This window comes from Dasypus novemcinctus, chromosome 6 (assembly GCF_030445035.2).
Source record: "Dasypus novemcinctus isolate mDasNov1 chromosome 6, mDasNov1.1.hap2, whole genome shotgun sequence".
NCBI classification, from domain to species: Eukaryota; Metazoa; Chordata; class Mammalia; order Cingulata; family Dasypodidae; genus Dasypus; species Dasypus novemcinctus.
Window position 1 is genome coordinate 48,229,776 of NC_080678.1, and position 19,691 is coordinate 48,249,466.

Genomic DNA, 19,691 nt, shown 5'->3' on the forward strand with positions numbered 1-19,691 from the left:
TTTTCTTTCTAGCACCTTCCTAGTTGACGCAGAGCAACCCCCCCTCTATATTTATCTTGAGGTGCTGGCAGGGAGGAAGAAGTCTGTTCTCCTCTTAGTGAGATACCATTGCCAGGAGTTTTTCCCTTGCCTGATAGCTTGGATGGGGGAGGGGAGCCCTTCCTGGCGACTGGGAGGATCATTAACTCATAATTTGCTGTTTTGGCTTCTTACTCTCTGTCCCAGCTTTCCCGTTAGTTGTGATGCAGTGTCCTGGTCTGCTGTACCCCAAAGCAGGTTGCCCAGGCAGCCCTAGACTTCCTCTCAGTTGTTTTAGTAAGAGCTAAGCTTTATCTGTCTACTCTATCAGCAGTGTTCCTATAGTCCCCTCAGTGTCATTCTCCAGTGTAATCTTAATGTCTTTTATTTCTTTAGCCATGTTGTCCTCAACTCCATGTTTGATTTAAGGGATTTATATGAATATCATTGATTAGTTGTTTCAAGTCCTGTGTCTCTTCTGGAGATTTGATTTGTTCCTTTGCCTGAGTCGTAATGTAACCAGATTTTATTTAAGTTCTTGACTTATGCTGCAGAAATGAATTTCAAGAGCACGTCAGGTGAGTTAGGCCAGCAATTTGTTCAGGGAGGAAGGGAAGAGAAATGGGGAAATATCATAGATCAGAGGTCCCAGGTAGAGAGGAAGGGGCTGAAAAGTGATCAAGAGGGCTGATTTACAGGATACAATTTCCTATTATAGGTTGTAAATACCCAGGTTTTACTTGAGTGGTGATTCAAGCAGGGGAGAAGGCAGCTGGAGTCTGGGTCCAGAGGCAAGAGCACACAAGAGAGGGAACTCAGGTGAGAGGGAACGCAGGCCTGCAGTTGTTTTTTGAACTGTTATTTATCTCACCCCTTTGCTAATGGCAGGGGAGAAGTTCCAGCTATACCATTTTGATTGCTTATTTCTCTCATCTGTCTCCCAGGAGGGCCCAATGATAAAGTCCTTGGGGAATATCCTGGGCTTCTCCTGGCTTCGGGGGGAGGTCCTCCTCTGAGTGGCAGAATCTTGGGGAGAGTCCTCCAGAAGCCATCTTGGAGTTGCCCATGTCCATGTAGACTTCCTGCCAGGTTCCAGATCCATCTATTGATTCCCTGTCTTACTAGCCTGCTTCATTGGCTTCCTTTTTCTTAGTATGGCTTGTAATTTTTTGATGATATCTAGGAATCTGATTATGATGCTGAGTTTACTCGATGTACAATTTCTCTTTCTTGCCTGAGGGTTCACTGTTAAGTAGCTGTGTGCTACCACTGTTTTTTGGTTCTTGGTTCACCTTGTTCTAGATATTTAGGATTGCCCCAGTTTAACAGCCCAAACCAAAGTTAAGGACGCAGTAATGGGGTAAAGGCCAGTTTCCAAGGGCCTTGGAGAGGGGGGCAGTAAAGGCACCAGATTGCCTCTTTTATTTATTTCTTACTAGTTTTCCCTTCTTTGTGTGCAGTTTCTAGCCTGCCAGCAGATGGCACTCTTTGTGGGCCTCTCAGCTCAGGCTCCATATGCTAGAGGGTAATGAATTCACTGTAACCCCGCCTGGGCAGTGCAGAAGCAATGTCCTCAGGACTGGCCAAGCCGAACAAACTTTCTCAGAAATTGCTCTCCTTCCCTGGCCAGCCACACTCGTCCTTCCCATGTGTCCTTAGCAGCCAGCCTAGGGTAGTAGGGAGGGTGTTTGAGAAGGCAAATTATCTTTAGCTCCCTGTGGGTACTAAGGGCAAACAATTTCACAGCACCACCCGGCCTGGAAGTGTGCACCCTCCAGTGCAGCAGACCAAGTTTGCTGGCCAAAATCTGAATTTGTCTTAGGCTGTGTCCCTCCCTCTCCCCTTTCTTGGGGAAGAAGGCCCTTGCAACACCCTCAGTCCATAGTGGCCTGCTAGGGACCAGAGAACCCAGTGCAGTTTGTTCTGAAGGTGGCAAGTTGGGTGCCAGCAGCTGCTGCTGCAGGTTTACTCACAGGATTTTTCCAGCCAACTGAGTCTCCTTTCCTTTGCCCCTCTCCTGGGTGGTGGCTAGCTTTTCCCTGGTGTCCTAAGCCCTAGAATAGTTTTTCAGACAGTTTCTGCCTGTCCTCTAGCTATTTTTCTGGGAGAGAAGTAATTCCTCTGCCCTTCTAATCTGCCATCTTCCCATAAATCCCCAAAAGCATATTTTATAATTATGCTATTATGTGTATAGTCATGACTTAACTTAGGTTACACTGTGTTGTTCCATTCCATAGACCTTTTACTTTAAATTGTTATAGTAACATACATGCAACCTAAAATTTTCCCTTTTAACCACATTATATTATAATTCAGTGCTGTTAATTAATGTTCACAATGTTGTGCTACCATCACCACCATCCATTACCGAATCTTTTCCATCATCCCAAGTAGAAACTCTGGATTAAAATGTACAGAGCCTTCAATTTAACATCCTAAATCTCGTTTGCTTTGATACCAACTTAACTTCAATAGTATACATAAAGTATGTTATATGTAAACTAAGGTGTAAACCCTTGTGTCCACACTCCTTTATGTAGTTCTTTTTTCAAATTACATATTTATGCCTTATGATTCCAGAATCCCTGGCTTATCATTACATTTTTTGCCTTTGCTTTTTAGATCATGTAGGAAGTAAAAAGTGGAATTATAAATAAAAAATACAATAGTACGGGTATTTATATTTACTTATGTCATTAGCTGTACCAGGGATCTTTATTTCTTCAAATGGTTCCAGTCTATTGTTGGGTTCCTTTCTTTCAATCTGCACTCTCTTCATCATTTCTGTCGTGGCTGGTCTTGTAGGACTGGTGTCCCAATCCCTCAGCTTCTGTTTGTCTGAGGAAGTCTTAATCCCTCCTTCATTTTTGAAAGACAGTTCTGTCACATAATAGAATTCTTATCACTTTTTTTGCTTTTGCCACACATCTTCCTGCTGTCTTCCCTCCATTATTGCTGGTGAGAAATGAGCACTTAATCTTATCGAGTCTCCCTTATGTGTGACCTGTTGCTTCTTTCTTGTGACTTTCAGAATTCTTCCTCTGGTATAACATAGCATAATATAGGCCTATTTGGGTTTTATTCTGTTTGGAGTTCACTGAGTATCTTGGATGTGTATATTCATGTCTTATGTTAAATTTCACAAGTTTTCAGTCATTTATTTGAGCATTCTCCCTGCTCTTCTTTTTTTTTAAGATTTATTTTTTATTTATTTCTCTTCCCTCCTACTTCCCCCCCCCCCCAGTTGTCTGCTCTCTGTGTCCATTCACTATGTGTTCTTCTATGATGGCTTCTATCCTCAGCAGCAGCACCAGAAATCTGTGTTTCTTTTTGTTGCGTCATCTTGTAGTGTCAGCTCTCCGTGTGTGTGGCACCATTCTTGGGCAGACTGTACTTTCTTTCGCGCTGGGTGGCTCTCCTTACGGGGTGCACTCCTTGCACATGCGGCCTCCCCAATGTGGGGGACACCCCTGAGTGGCATGGCACTTCTTGCGCACATCAGCACTGAGCATGGGCCAACTCCACATGGTTCAAGGACGCCTGGGGTTTGAACTGTGGACCTCACATGTGGTAGGCGGGTATCCTATCCATCCATTGGGCCAAGTATGCTTCCCTCATTCACTTCTTTTAGCCTCAGCTGGGCTGTTTAGACTCTGCCCTATGCATGGGGTTCAGGTGTTAGAGATTTGGGCCAAATTTACGCAGAATTTTGGGCTTCTCTCTGGTTCTCTCCTTTCTGGGATTTCTTTCTGTCTCCCAATGACTATAGTTCCCCTTAACTCTTTACCCTAGTTTTTCTTTCCTTTTTTTTTAAAAAAAAATATTTATTTATTTATCCCCCCCCCCCCCACATACACACACACTCCTTTGTACTGCTTGCTCTCTGCTCTCTGTATCCGTTCGCTGTATGTTCTTCTGTGTCTGCTTGTCCTTTCTTTATGTGGCACCGGGAACTTATCCTGGGACCTTCCTGAGTAGGGCCTCAGCTCCCTGGTCTGCTCCATCTCTTATTGTCTCTCCTTTTTGTCTTTCTTTGTTGTGTCATCTTGCTGCATCAGCAAGCAGGCCAGTACTCTGTACAGGCCAGCTCTGTGCTCGCCACGCTGGCCATCTTCCCTTCACCAGGAGGCCCTGGAAATCGAATCCTGGACCTCCTATATGGTAGATGGGAGCCTAATTGCTTGAGCCACATCTGCTTCCCACCCTAGTTTTTCGAGTCAGAAAGACTGTGAAATTTTTTCCAAATTTTAGCTTACCTACTCCCAGTCTAAAAGCTGAAAAAAAATGTGAAACTCAAGTGGTGCCATATCCTTCTTCCAAGTGATGACATCCCTTCCTCTTCAAGTATATGCCTTCTTTTGTTTAATTTCCAGTGTCTTTGGGTAGTTGGTTTTTATATTTTGTCCAGAGTTTATAGATATCTGTTGGAGAGTTAGTCCAATAGGAATTTACTCAGCTGTTATTAGAAACAAATCACTATTGCTTTTTAAAATGTTAATTATTTTTCTTAATAGCATGGAGCCCTGCTTTTGCAGCGTAACTGTTTTAAGGTCAAATTTGTGTGTGTGTTCTGTTTACTTGTTTTCCATCAAAGTAACGAAAGTTTTACTCGAGACATTCAAAATCTGTATACTTTTATTTTTGTTATTTTTTATCTGTGTGATTTCAGAATACATAAAGGCAAGACTTAGAATGAGCATTTATTTGTTGAGGCCTTTTTCTGTTAAACAAAATACAGGTTTTGTTTTTGTTTTTTTAGCCTAGTTAGATCTTCTCTCAGAGAGTACAAGGTGTAGCTATAAAATAAGATTGATTTATTTGCATGGAAATTAACCTTATTATGTTATATAGACCTTTGGTAATTAAGTGTGGCGATGGGTGAATCTCAGTGAAAACTCTTAGATAGGTAGGTAGAACACTTTTGTTTGTTAGGTAGAACACTATTTTCCAGTCATGTTTAGGTAATTAGGGTTTATGGTGTGTTCAGAAATTGTGAGTGTAGTTTGTTTTATTGGCAGGTGGGGTATTTTAATAGTTGTGTTTATGCGTGTGTATAATGGAATCTGACGTACATATATTAGAAAACTCCTTAACTGATTGGGGTGGGGTATGTATGTCTTTTTGTTTCATGGTGAAGTGGATCCTAAAGAAAGGATAGCACGCCAACGAAAACTATTACAGAAGAAACTTGGCCTTAATATGGGAGAAGCCATTGGAATGAGTACTGAAGAACTCTTCAATGATGAAGATTTGGATTATACCCCAACTTCAGCAGCCCTTGTAAATAAACAACCTGTAGGTAAAATATTTGGTTGTTTGGTTGCAAATAATAATATAAGGATTTTGCTTCCTATCTTTATGCAATTACAATTGTTTTAATGCTGTACTTAATTGCTGTTTAGTCCACCATAGTTAAGTATCTTTTTAAATTGTATTTCTGGTGACACATTTCACAGAGTCAGAAGTTCAGCCTACCTCTGGGACATTGATTATTAGGCAAAAGCTGTGGTGGACCCTTTAGGAGCCACCAGCAGAGATCCCAGGTGTACTAATTGCTCTTTCCTTTGTTTGGTTTTTGGTGAAAGAAAAATAAGTGTGTGGGAGAGTGGGAGATGGTAAGACCTATCACACAGTCAGTTATGAAGATGACATTAGCAGTCTTTAGAGTTATGATTCATTTTTAATTTTCTTTTAATTGAGAAAATAATAAACATTGGAAAAAACTCTTTGAAACAGTATGAAATGGCATACAGTATGAAGTAAAAAAGAAGTCTTTCCAATAATCATTGGGCACACACATGCCTCCTGCCTCCCTAAAGACAGTGATTTGTGATTTACTTGTACATCCTTCCTGAAATTTTCTGTGTGTACATGTTCACCTTTTCCCACTTCATATAGCTTAATATATCTATATATAGATTGATCATATTCTTTTTTTCCCCTTTTTAAAAAATAGCTTTATTGAGGTATAATTTCCATGCCATAGAAGTCACACATTTTAAGTGTACAATTCAGCGATTGTTAATAAATTGTACAGAGTTGTTGTTGTTGCAATTATCAGAAGAATCCAATTTTAGAACATTCTGTCACCCCATAAAGATCCCTTATAGCCATTTACACTCCTTTGATCATATTCTTTTTTGACAGTGTCATGCTATTTGGTAGTATGACTGTGCCATAATCTCACTTTCTTCCTCCTCCTTTCCTTATCTTTCATTCTCACGTACTCTTGTTTGCTCCTTAACTTTTTTTGTGGTGCAGATTCTTTTGAAGTTCCAGTAAAAGTTGCTGATCTCTCCTCATAAAAAAGACATACAGTGAAATAATTATGTTTCAAGGAGTTCACTACTCTTCCTTTTTGCCTCCAACTCCTATTTAGGGCTCCTGACCCCATTAAGAATTCCTACTTTTCGGTCATGAAACTTTTATCTTCTCATTTGCAGTGGAGAATAGTTCTTTTTCCCTTTATACTAGTCCTCTAACACAGTGGAATTTGTAAAGGATATTTTTAAAAATTTGTGATGTGTTTAATGATGAATAACCTTTTTTAGACAGGAAAACAATTGCAGAAATGGGTGGAGAGGAGATGAAAATATAAAGTGACAGAAAATATAATGGCAAACAGGAATGAATGGAAGGATATATGGGGTCCACAGGGAAAAGGCATAACCTCTAAGTATAAGAAAGAAAAGAAAGGAGTGCTGAAAATGCAGTGATGTGATCATAGTATGGGCAGTTGGGCAAGGTATAAGAAAATGAGTGATCAGTTGTATTAGAGATAGTGGGCTACAGGCATCAGAATAATTGGATATGGGCTAGGGAACAGCCATTGTGCCATTTGTGAGAGCCAGATTGTCATGGCCGTAGAGGTCATGGACCTTTATGGGGAGTTACTTAAGGTTAATTATTGCCATAGGCTGATCTCTGCTGCGTTGCTCATGGTTCCTGGGCCACTATGCTGTAGGACATCAACATCAGTGACCAATATTTGACTAAAGAATTGTAAAATTCAGGTGAATCTTATAATTAAGTACAGATTTTTAGGCTTCTGCTCAAAGCATTTCTTATCCACAGCCTTTATAGTGCCTCTCATGAGAGGAAAAGAGAACCAAAGGACTAAGTAGTGAATGATTGAGAGGAACAGGTTATATGGATTAAATGACTGTGAGTTTTTATGTTTTTTAATGTAATGTTCCGTGTGATCTGTTAACTTTAATTAAAAAAAAAAACGAAAAAATGACTATGGGATGCTGGACTAGTCACTTATGGCTGTAATTATTTTTTTCAACAGATGATGGTCATAATCGGTTTCTTTTTTTTTTTTAATCAGTTTCTTTTATTGGCATTATTGTAACTTTTGCTTGACATTATGTTTATTTTAAAGTCACATTTTGAAAGCTCTCTCTATGGGTTGGGATAATGAAATTTATAAAATTAGTCCTCTTCTGAGGCTGAGACTATGATTATTTATTTTAATGTCAGAAGTTCAAACTCAGCATTCCTTTATTCTTCTAGACTCTCCAAGCAGCTGAATTGATCGATTCAGAATTTCGAGCAGGAATGAGCAGTAGACAAAAGAATAAAGCTAAAAGAATGGCCAAGTTATTTGCAAAGCAGAGATCCAGGGATGCAGTGGAAACTAATGAGAAGAGGTAATAATCATTTTCCGCTTATTTGTTTAAAACAAGACTGTCTGTAGATTTATATTTGCTTGATTTATAAAACATTTTGCTCACATTGTTTTTAACTGTGGGATACCATTTAGATTGTCTTCCTCAATTGTTAGGGAGACTTATTTTCTATTACTAGTGACTAGGACTACTTCCCTAGAAAAATCCAAATACATGTTTATTTGTTTGTTTTGTAATTACCACTTCTGAATGAGTGCTGAAGATCTTCATAGGCAGAGGAAAAACTATTAATGCCCTAATCCAAGAAACAGAAAGAAGGCGCATTATGGGATGGATAGAGGCAGAAGGGAGAGTAGTAGAGAATGAAATCAGAGAGGTGGTCTAAGGCTATATTAGGAATACTGTGCTTGAGTACGGTGAAAACTTGTTACAGGGTAAAATCATCTATTACCTAGACTGGTTGCCATACCAAATACTAGGTAGTCTAGGATAGTTCATCTCCTATTTTAGGAAAGAATTATGTGGGTTAAAACCACTGTCTTCAGTTTCTTAATGAGTGTTTAAAAGTGTTATCTGTGCATGGTTTGTAGCAGCATTTCTCAAAGGGTAGTTCAAAACTACTTGCTTTTAGATGGGTTTTGACATCAGAAACAATGGTATCTTAAGGGCCTGACATAGGCAAACAATTGGGACAGCTAAGGTCCCTGCTACTCTATCAAAATTATTAAATGTTGTTTGGTTGGGTAAGATAAAACTATGCTCCCTGCTGTAATTGATAAGATACAATGCTTTCTCATGTTAATGGAATCTGTAATGTTGAAATACTAAAAATCTTTTATCCCTCACTGAGCTATATTAATTAGGAAAGGTCCTTCAGCAGGCTGCTTTAAAAAATAAAAAAAGAGGGAGAAGGTAAAAAAAAAAAAAAGATGGGTTTTGAGGGGATTTTTAAAATTAAGGTTCTTGGGCCTCATTAAGATCTATTCAATCAGAATCTTCAGTGGTGTTCAAGCAGTGAGTAAATGATGAATTAATAAACACTTAAAAGCTTTGAAAATAGGTTCTTGACATCATTCTTGTCCTTTCCATTTGCAAAAGCTAAAAAAGTGTGGGTTTACAGTAGTTATTTAAAAGCTCAGAGAGGGGGAATAAATAAAAATGTACATCTACTTGATAGCAATTTTTACCTGGGAATAGGTTGTTGGGTTTTTTTTTAAGTATGACCTCTTTATTGAGCTTGTTAGCTACAACGGTTTTTAAAGTTAGCAGCTCATTAGGATCATATAGTAACCTGGCAAGTGTTTCTACTGACTTCTAGTCATACAAGAACTTTTATCCCTAGGTATGAATTATTAGAAATTTTAGACTTTAGTTTTCTAGAGTTCATGATTTATTCATTCCACAAATATTTATTGAAATACCTATTGTTCCATGCCCTAGCGATAGAAAAGTGAATAAAATAAGAATTTCTGCCATCATGGAACTTAAATTTAAAAGGAAAGATAGATCCAGGAACAAAAGAAAGAAGTAAAATATATAGTATGTTAATGATTAGGGCTGGGGAGAAAAAAGTGTAAAGAAAAGAAGGAATGTATGAAATGTTTTGAGGGAAAGGGTTTGAAATTTTAGATGGACAATCCCCAGGACTTCGCTGAATGATTTTGAGTAAAGATCTGCAAGAGATGGGGACATTACCCTGTGAATGTTTGGGAAAAGAACTTTCCAATTAGAGGGAATATCAAGGGTAAATGCCTAGAGGTGGAAACATGCCTCTAAAAGTTTAAAGACAGTAATGTGACTGGCCAGTGTAAATAGATTCCAGAGAATTAGGGGAAGAATAATAGGATGAGATTAGGGAGACCCAGGTTTCTTTTATAACCTTATATTTAAAAAGTGGTTGACTAAATAAATCATACTATTAAGATGGAGAGAGGGAGGAAATATTTGTAGAAAGCAATCTTGTGTTTGCCTTAAAATGTCCTAATTGTTCCTTTCTGTTAATATTGACTAAAAGCAGTTTCACTTATCCTCTCCCTTGTAATATTTTGTTATTAGACTAGTCTGGCTATTTTTGTTTTTTTTAAAAAATAATAAAATTTTCTGTACCAATTTTTCATTGATCAGTTGTCTTATCTTTATAATTTTCAGGAACTAATAAGATTATTGTACCATACTACTCAGTATATTAATTTTCTCCAGAGTTCAAAAGCCTAAAGTTAGTGCTGGGCCAGATTTAAGTTGTTGGACCAAGTGCTGTGGTAATGAAATGGAGGGGAGCTGGTTATAGGCAGGGAGGAAAAAAGACTTGTTCAATTTGAGATCCAATTTGAAAGCAAGAATTTACTAACCTGTTTTGCATTCAGCAATAAGTGAAGGATATTTTTTGCTGGAAAAAATTAAAGCAACTAATCTTAGGTGTTTGATACATGAATTTTTAAATTAGAGAAATTGTAGGTTTACAGAAAAATGTAAAAAGTAGAGTTCCCATATACTTCCTGATACATGAAATTTTAAGTAAACCATATAAGCAGAATACTGTTAAACATTTGTTCATATGATGGATTCTTTGATATTCATTGTGATTTATGTTATCCTTTAATCAGTGTTTTTAATAGAGACTTTTATTTTTTAGCAATGATAGCACGGATGGGGAGCCAGAAGAAAAGAGACGGAAAATAGCCAATGTTGTTATTAATCAGTCTGCAACTGATTCCAAAGTCTTGATTGATAATATTCCGGACAGCTCTTCCTTAATTGAAGAGGTACTATTGAATTGAAATGCCCTGATGTGTCCATTGAAAGTTTTCATAATTTTTTCAAACCAGTGTTTCAGTAGACAGTAATTATCAAGACAATTGAACGAAATTTTATTTGTAAAAATCTTATATTAGTATATTGACTTATTTTATTAGTAAACATCTTAATTATTTTTAAAATAATTTTTAAAGTCTGACTATTACTAGACTTGTGAATTTTTAATTAACATAAAATAGGCCCTTTGAACTAGTAGAAATTCTGTTTTTCTTACACAGATAAATGAATGGCCTTTGGAAAGCTTCTGTGAAGAACTTTGTAATGACCTTTTTAATCCATCCTGGGAGGTAAGATTTCTTCATTATAGTTTTTATTGGCTCTATGTTCTGTGAATAGAAGGAAACAGTGTGTCTCTTTCAGGAATCACAGGTCAGGGCACTTCTTATCATTGATCTTTTTAATAGAAAACTTTAGATTCTTTCACCTTATCTCTTCCCTTATTTACTTCTTTAGTGAATTGGTCATTTCTTTTCATTCTTTTAGGTGTACTCTAACAGCTTCTAGGTTTATGTATCTCTCCCAAACTGTAAAAATTGTTTTTGGTGCCTCCTAAAAACAATAAAACATGCAAACAAATGGAAAAACCATGTGACTCTGCGGTCCTTCTGGCATAGGAGTTCCTGGATTTAATCCCCAGCCCCAGTATCTCAAAAAAAAAATGTAGTAATTTCCAAACTAGCTTTTTAGTCTCAGAAATATTTCTTCAAAGGAGATCTTGAACATGTCCAAATATGTAAAAGAGATGAAAGTGAAGCACCTCTGGTCAAAGTTGGGGATTAATGTCTAAAGCCATTCTGTTGACCCCTGGTTACTTTAAACCAAACAAGCGAAAAACTGGTTTGGATTTAAATCAGGTGGGGTCTTGAATAAGTGCAGTGTCAGTGTCCTATTTTCATTCCTTCCAGAGGACACTGCAGAAATGTCTTCACCCTAAGGAAGGCAGATTACCTTAGAGTTACAGTGAAGCATTAGTCATGAGACATTTTGTTAGAATTGTTTTTCTTAGGTGCTTACCACTGGAGCTTTGGAGCTTAGCTTTGATGTGTATATTTTAAAAATAATTGATATTTGGACCATGGAAAACAATATTTGATACCTTGCTTCCACTCACTTTCTGTGGATAATGCTGAATACCTGTAAAGGATATAGGAGGAACAGCCATGGGATTTATATCTAAAAAGGATTTTAGAATAGCTCGTTTTTATCTTGATTTTTAAAAAAAAAAAAATCAAAAATATAAAATTTGTGTAGTTCTCTTTGGGTAGAAGAAAAACACATATAAAGGACTATTTTTGTTCTAATTTTTTAAAAATGCAGTATCATTTTCATACTGAAGGAAAAGTTCAGCACAGTTTAAGTAAAAGCCTCTGTCATTCACTTTTTTTGTTTGTTTGTTTGCCATTCATTTTTGTGCTTGCACTTCTAGGTTCGACATGGTGCAGGCACCGGACTTAGGGAAATCCTTAAAGCTCATGGGAAAAGTGGTGGTAAAATGGGAGACAGCACTTTAGAAGAGGTAAGTATATTAAAGCAACAGTAGTTAACCTCTTTTTGCCAAGACAGGAAAATAAAATATGTGACATGAAGTACAAATGAGAGATAAATGGAGAGGAAGAAATAGGGAAAGTTAAATATAAGAGAAGAAAATAAGGATAGGAAGAAATCTATTTACAGACCGCAGAATAAGGGGTTCATGGAAACGATGGAAAAGACCTGTTCAGAAATGTTGAATGGAAAAACATGTAGAAGCAAGAGTATTTGAGCAGGATATAATGGACTAGAAAATAAAGAGAGATGAAAGAAGAGGATAACTGAGGGGTCAGTGAAGAATATTATTGGTGTGGCACATGAAGTCACTGCTAAATAGGATAGAAAGTAGATAAATGATAGATATAAGTGATAATGGGGCAGCCTTAAAAGTTTCTTAATTTCATTTTGAATATAAGTAGTGTAAAAGAATCTTAAAGAATTTTGTTACAGTTTATCTGAATCAAATAATCAAAGAGAATGTGGATAATAAAATACTAATTGAGACTACTCGACTTTTTGGTTCCTACAGCTAAAATAATCTGTCCCTATATTTTATTTATTTTGAACCTAAGGTCTCCTCTCCCATTCTCCATCCCCTAGAACAAAGTATTATCTGTATCTTTTATTTAAAATGATTATATTTTTAATAGATGATTCAGCAACATCAAGAGTGGTTGGAAGACTTGGTTATTAGACTCCTTTGTGTTTTTGCATTGGATAGATTTGGAGACTTTGTTTCTGACGAAGTAAGTATCATCTAAGGGAGGCTTTACTCAATCAAATTTCAAATTCCATAAAATAAATTTTTTGCAAATATGAGTTTTATTTCATTATCTGTAGGTTGTGGCACCAGTTCGTGAAACCTGTGCTCAAACATTAGGTGTGGTGTTAAAACACATGAATGAAACAGGAGTACATAAGACTGTGGATGTGCTACTTAAATTACTCACACAAGAACAATGGGAAGTTAGACATGGTGGTCTGCTGGGAATAAAATATGCATTGGCAGTTCGTCAGGTAAACATTTCAGTATTTGAAGCATATGTTGAAAGGTTCTCTCCACCCCAGCCCCCTTAGTTTGTTTTAATTAATTTTGGCTATATGAAATGGCCCTAGATTCTTAGTGCTACAGATAAGCCAGTCTTTCAAGATTTGGCTTCTCGAGGTGTTATCTAGACAGGGTGGTGCTAATAAGAATTGAATTACAAATCAAAAGGTGATTAATTACATTGCTGTCTCTTTATGATCAAAAATTATTTTCCCCGTTTAATCCATTACTGCAGTTAATCCAGTGCTGGTAAGAGTAAGTGTAAAAGCAAGCAGCTGATATGGCTGTGTACTTTTCACATTAATTGTCAATGTTTTCTTGTTTGATCTTCTATAGTAAGTCTTCTGTGAAGAAAATGAAAGTAGTATTGCCATTTTCTTATAGGGAAACAGATTCTGAAAAGTTAGATGCCTTGCTCAAGATCACAAAACGTGATAGGGGTGGCAACAGAACTATAAACTAGATGGCATGTCTTCTAGTTCAGTGTTTTTTGTTTTTTCTTTTTAATTTAATTTCTTTTTTAAGAATTTTTTAAAAATTTATTTCTCTCCCCTTCCCTCCCCCACCCCCTGTTGTCTGCTCTCCGTGTCCATTCTCTGTGTGTGTTCTTCTGTGTCCACTTGTGTTCTTGTCAGTGGCACTGGAAATCTGTGTCTCTTTTTGTTGTGTCATCTTGCTGTGTTAGCTCTCTGTGTGTGTGGCGCCACTCCTGGGCAGGCTGTGGTTTTTTCTCACAGGGCAGCTGTCCTTATGGGGCACACTCCTTGCGTGGGGGTCCCCTACGCGGGGGACGCTCCTGTGTGGCACGGCACTCCTTTGCATGCATCAGCACTGCGCATGGGCCAGCTCACCACACAGGCCAGGCGGTCCTGGGTTTGAACCCTGGACCTCCCATGTGGTAGGCAGACGCTCTATCAATTGAGCCAAATCTGCTTCCCCTAGTGTTTTTTATATTATTGTATTTCATCTAGGTTGAAAACAAACACGTATATACATAGTCTCCTACTTATTAGCGTTTATGCTCTTGCAGTAGGTTATTGAAAACTCTTATAAGCTATTTCTCATATTAGGCTAGGAGATTATTAGAGTGGCCTACAAAAATATTTCATTTATAATGTATCTGAATCTTATTACTAAACTAATAGTGTTATACAGCCTAGCTACCTGTTTAACATGGTTTTTGTGGGAAAACTGATTCAGAATTCCAATATGAGATGCCAGTAAAATCTTTTTCCATTTATGCCTATTTACTCACCATAGTTCTGATTTCAAAATTAGGGACTTCCAGTGTCCTGAGAAGTTGCTTTGAGCTGGGGATAATGGTGCCAGTAGAGAGAGAGTGTGTGTGTATGTGTGTTTGTGTTTTGAGGGGGAAGATGAGGTGTGGAAGTAGAGGGGATATTATGAATGAGGAGCTAGGGAGAGACCAGGACCTTTCACTAGCTAACAACCCTGACTACTTCCCAGACTTGGCCAGCATTCCTTCAGGGCCTCACAGATTAGCCTATGCATTTTGCTTTCCATCATGACTACTTAATGCTTTGGAATAGTTTTTCTTCTCTTCCTTTGCTCACTCCAGGACAGAACGGAACCTCCCTTTCTATTCCTAAGCACAAACTCACAGGGTTTTTGAAATTTTCTGAGGCTTTCTTTTCTTTTTTAACTGCAGCAATAAAACATTCCTTTCTGATTCTGCACCTAGAGCTGAGCTCTCTTTACCTATTTCTACCCCCCGCTTCTTTGTTTCTCCTGACCTTTTAGCCCCTTCTCATGGCATTCTCTCTTCCCACATAAATAAACCCACCTTTTCTCTATCCCCTGCTCTCTAGCTTCTGTAGAAAATCGCAGAATTACATGCAAGTGGAAAATAATCTTACTGGTTTTTGGAGAGTATCTGTCTCATAGGAAGGCCAATTATCAGTAAGATTCCTAGTATATAATCACAAGAGTCGTCTCTGCTGCCTGATTCTATTGAAGTACATGCAGAGAAAGTAGATTGGCATACTGAGAAGCAGGAAAGGATGGCTTTCCCTTCCTTCCCTTTTGGTGGTGTTGAATAAGAATAAAAAATGGAAGCTAATTTTCTACCACAGGGTTATTTATGTGTGTGTGTACACACCGAATTCTATTTGCTTTTTGTAGTCTTAGAAAACATGTTTTTATGTTATAAGGTACATTGAATAATAAGTACATGCCATTGTAGTCTTTTTGAAATGGGATTAGTTAGTATGCTTCTACTGGTGTTATTTTTCTTTACTGCTTTTGTGATCTTATTTAATAAAATACTGGGATTTTTTTTCATTTTTAAAAATTAATTTATTGAAATATGTCACCCACACACATACATAAACAATAAGTATATAGTAATAGTTGTGAACTTACAAAACAAACATATATAACATCATACAGGACTCCCATAACTCACCCTACCTCAATACCTTACATTCTTGTTAAACCTTTTTAACTAATGATTAAAGAGCATTGTCAAAATATTACTACTAACCAAAGTATTTTCCCCCAACCCTCCCTATTATTATTATCTTTGTCATATTATTATTATATTTATGTCATTTATATATGAACATACATAAACAATTAAGAGTGTAGTAAAAGTTTGAGTTTACAGAGCAAACATGCATAACATCATACAGGGGTCCCATACATCAACCCTCTACCAACACCTTGCACTATCGTTAGACGTCTGTTACAAATTATGGAAGAATATTGTCAAAATTTTACTAATTATAGTCCTTATATTTGGTATGTTTTTCCCCCAACACACCTTACTATTTTTTAAATATATTTTTTATGACAGAAGTTGTAAACTTATAAAACAATCACGCACATATGCAGAATTCCCAAGCAACACCCCACTATCAGCACACCACACTGCGATGCAGCATTTGTTACAGATAAGATCAATATCATCTGATTGTTACCATGTACATAGCCATGTACATGCCATGTACATTTTCCATACTGCCCCATTATCAACACAGTACATCTTTGACATAGATACAAGAATATTATTACTGCTAACCACAGTCCATAGGTCATTCCAGTTGTATTTTTTCCATGCATTCCCAACACCCTGCAGTAGTGATACACATTTCCTCTAGCTCACAAAGGACACTCTTGAATCTATACCATCAACCACAATTCTCATCCACCTCTTAGTTTACTGTGCTATTCAGTTCCTAGATTATTCTCTAGCATTCTGTCATTTGACGTTTACATCCCTAGACTGCCATTTTCAGCCACATCCCTGTTTGTAAACTAGCTGTTACTATTTTTACCCATTGATTCTATCATTTCCACACTTTTACAGTAAAACTAAGTAAAGCTTCTACATACTTTAACCATCAGTAGTCCATCTCAGTCCTTCTCTTATCTCCATTAAGAATCCACCACCTACCATCAGGTCTTGAAGATATTTTCCTACAATTTCTTCTAGAAGTTTTATGGTTCTTGCTTTTATTTTTAGGTTTTTGATACATTAAAAAAATTTTTTTTATTGAAGTATATCATTCATGCATGAACACACATAAACAGTAAGTGTATAGTAAAGATTACGAATTTACAGAATAAATATACGTAACATTACACAGGGGTCTCATATATCACCCCACAGTTTTTGATCCATTTTGAGTTAATTTTTGGATAAGGTGTGAGATAGAGGTCCTCTTTCCTTCTTTTCACTATAGATATCCAGTTCTTTCAGCACCATTTTGCTAAATGGACTGTTCTGCCCGAGCTGTGTGTATTTGACAGGCTAGTCAAAAATCACTTGACCATACATGTGAGGGTCTGTTTTCTGAGCTATCAGTTTGGTTCCATTGGTCTATGCTATTTTTACCGCTATAGCTTGGTAGCATGATTTAAAGTCAGGAGATGAGTGTTTGCTTTTCCTTTTATGATGTTTCTAGCTATTCAGGACCGCTTGCCCTTCCAAATAAATTTGATAATTGTGTTTTCAATTTTTTTTTTTAAATGCTGGTGGAATTTTTATCGGGGTTGCATTGAATTTGTATATCAATTTGAGTAGAATTGACATCTCAATGATATTTAGTCTTCCAATCCATGAGCATGGAATGTTCTTCCAGTTATTTAGGACGTTTTTTATTTCTTTTAACATTGGGTTGCAGTTTCTGAACACAAGTGCTTTACATCGTTGGTTAAGTTTATTCCTCACTACTTGAGTTTTATCTGTCATATTTTATTTTCACCACTCTTTTGACACTTTTAGTTACTTTTATTGATATAATCTTCATTTCTAGACTCTCTTCCAGGCCTCTTTGTCCTGTCTTTTCTTTTTATATTCTAGCACACCCTTTAGTATTTCCTGAAATTCTGGTCTCTTGCTTAGAAATTCTCTCAGTTTCTGTTTATCTGTGAATAGTCTTTTTTTTTTTTTAAGATTTATTTATTTATTTAATTCCCCCCCCTCCCCTGGTTGTCTGTTCTCTGTGTCTATTTGCTGCGTCTTGTTTCTTTGTCTGCTTCTGTTGTCGTCAGCGGCAGGGGAATTGTGGGTGGCGCCATTCCTGGGCAGGCTGCACTTTCTTTCGCGCTGGGTGGCTCTCCTTGCGGGGCGCACTCCTTGCGCGTGGGGCTCCCCTACGCGGGGGACACCCCTGCGTGGCAGGGCACTCCTTGCGCGCATCAGCACTGCGCATGGGCCAGCTCCACACGGGTCAAGGAGGCCCGGGGTTTGAACCGCGGACCTCCCATGAGGTAGACGGACACCCTAACCACTGGGCCAAGAATATTCTGATCTTGCCCTTATTTTTGAAAGACATCTTGCTTAGATAGAAGATCCTTGGCTGGAAATTTTTCTCTTGTAGTATCTTAAATATATCTGACCACTGTCTTCTTGCCTCCATGGTTTCTGGTGAGAAATAAGCACTTACACTTATTGGGTATCCCTTATATTGTTATGCAGTGCTTTTCTCTTGTTGCTCTCAGAATTCTCTCTTTGTCTTTGGCCTTTGACATTCTGATTTGTATGTGTCTCCGAGTTGGTCTATTTGGATTTTTTCGAATGGGAGTATGTTGTGCTTCTTGGATATGGCTATCTATGTCCTTCAATAGGGTTGGGAAATTTTCTGACATTATTCCTTTAAATATTCATTCTGCCCCTTTTCCCTTGTCTTCTCCTTCTGGGATACCCATGACACGTGTGTCTGACTGTCGTTTAGTTCCCTGAGGCCTTGTTCAATTTTTTCCATTCTTCATCTGTTCTTTTGTATGTTCACTTTCAGAGGCCATTTTTTCAAGCTCACCAATCCTTTCTTCTGCCTCCTCAAATCTGCTATTATATGATTCTAATATTTTAAAAATTTCGTTAATTGCACCTTTCATTCCCATAAAATTGCTATTTTTCTATGTATACTTTCAAATTCTTCTTTGTGCTCATCCAGTGTCATCTTAATATCCTTAATCTCTTTAGCCATCTCATTGAATTTATTAAGGAGATTTGTTTGAACATCTGTAATTAGTTGTCTCAACTCTTTTATGTCATCTGGAGGCTTATCTTGTTCCTTTAACTGGGCCATAGCTTCCTGTTTCTTGGTGTGGATTGTAATTTATTGTTGGTGTCTTGGCATCTGGTTTACAAGAGTATTTATTGTGAGTGCAGTTTTTCTCTTTAGTTTAGGGCTTCCTGCTCTTTCTCCCTTGCTGGTTGTGCAGTAGGAGCCAAGCATGTTATTGGTGCTATAAACTGCGGAGGCTCAAGTTGCCCTCATTGCTCCAGAGACAGATGAAGCATCTCCCAACTTTCTCCTTTCCCAGAGGTAGAGACAGAGTCACAGTTGTATGGAATATAATCCAAGTCATGCAGACTGTAGTTGCCCAGAGAGACTGCTGAAGCTTCATGCCACTTTCTCCCCTGCCTGGGGCATGGATAGAGCTTCAGGTGTGGGCAGCAGTCTATGCAGTGCAGGTCCAAGATGACCACAGTTGCCCCAGTAGACTTGTAATTATTCAGTTTGTGCCAGCCCAAGGTACCCTCAGTTACCTGAATAGACTAGTGCTGAGCTAGCCAGCCTCCTCCCTGCCAGAGGTGGGACTGTAGCCTAGGTTAGGGTGCAGGCTGATCTGGGTGAAGGAAACTGGTTCCTACCATCACTGTGATATTTGGTCAGGCCGGCTTCCCCTCAGGCTGGGGGCAGAGTCAAAATGGTGGCCACCTGCCTTTTTCCGACTTGAACAAATTCACACCCCAGCTGTTCCTATGCTTATTCCTTAGCCATCCGAGTCTACCAATCAGTAGCTGAAATCGGCAGCCTACCATCTCCTCCTCCCCTGTTTTGGGGAATGGAGCTTCCAATTCTGGTCCCAGAACAGCTCCTGGGGTGGCCAGCACGACCATAGTAGGACAATCACTGGCCTCTGTGGCTTGGCCTGCAATTTCCTGGAGAGGCTGGTGCAGATCCTTGCAGCTTCCTCCCTGTTGGAGGTGTCACTGGGTCTTAGGCTAGACCTGCAATCTGACCTGGATCGAAAGAAGCCAGTTCCCTCCAGCAGTAGGATTTTCAGTCCGCCCCACTTCCCCTTGTGCCAGGTGCGGAGTTAAGATGGCATCTCCCAGCCTCCTTCTGACTTGGACAGGCTCAAACTTTAGCTGTTCTCAGGATTATACGTTAGCC

The 19,691-nt window shown here is 38.2% G+C and overlaps 1 protein-coding gene across 3 annotated transcripts in view; it reads left to right on the forward strand.

Annotated features, from left to right (window-relative positions):
- The window catches only part of BTAF1 (B-TFIID TATA-box binding protein associated factor 1), a 253,521-nt gene that overhangs the window by 68,040 nt on the left and 165,790 nt on the right, over positions 1-19,691 (forward strand). For all 3 annotated transcript variants that reach the window (XM_071215766.1, XM_071215765.1, XM_058298768.1), the window contains exons 5-11: positions 5,156-5,313; positions 7,534-7,670; positions 10,282-10,411; positions 10,682-10,750; positions 11,890-11,979; positions 12,644-12,739; positions 12,834-13,010. In XM_071215766.1, coding sequence (XP_071071867.1) covers positions 5,156-5,313; positions 7,534-7,670; positions 10,282-10,411; positions 10,682-10,750; positions 11,890-11,979; positions 12,644-12,739; positions 12,834-13,010 — 857 coding nt within the window. The remainder of the gene's footprint in view (positions 1-5,155; positions 5,314-7,533; positions 7,671-10,281; positions 10,412-10,681; positions 10,751-11,889; positions 11,980-12,643; positions 12,740-12,833; positions 13,011-19,691) is intronic.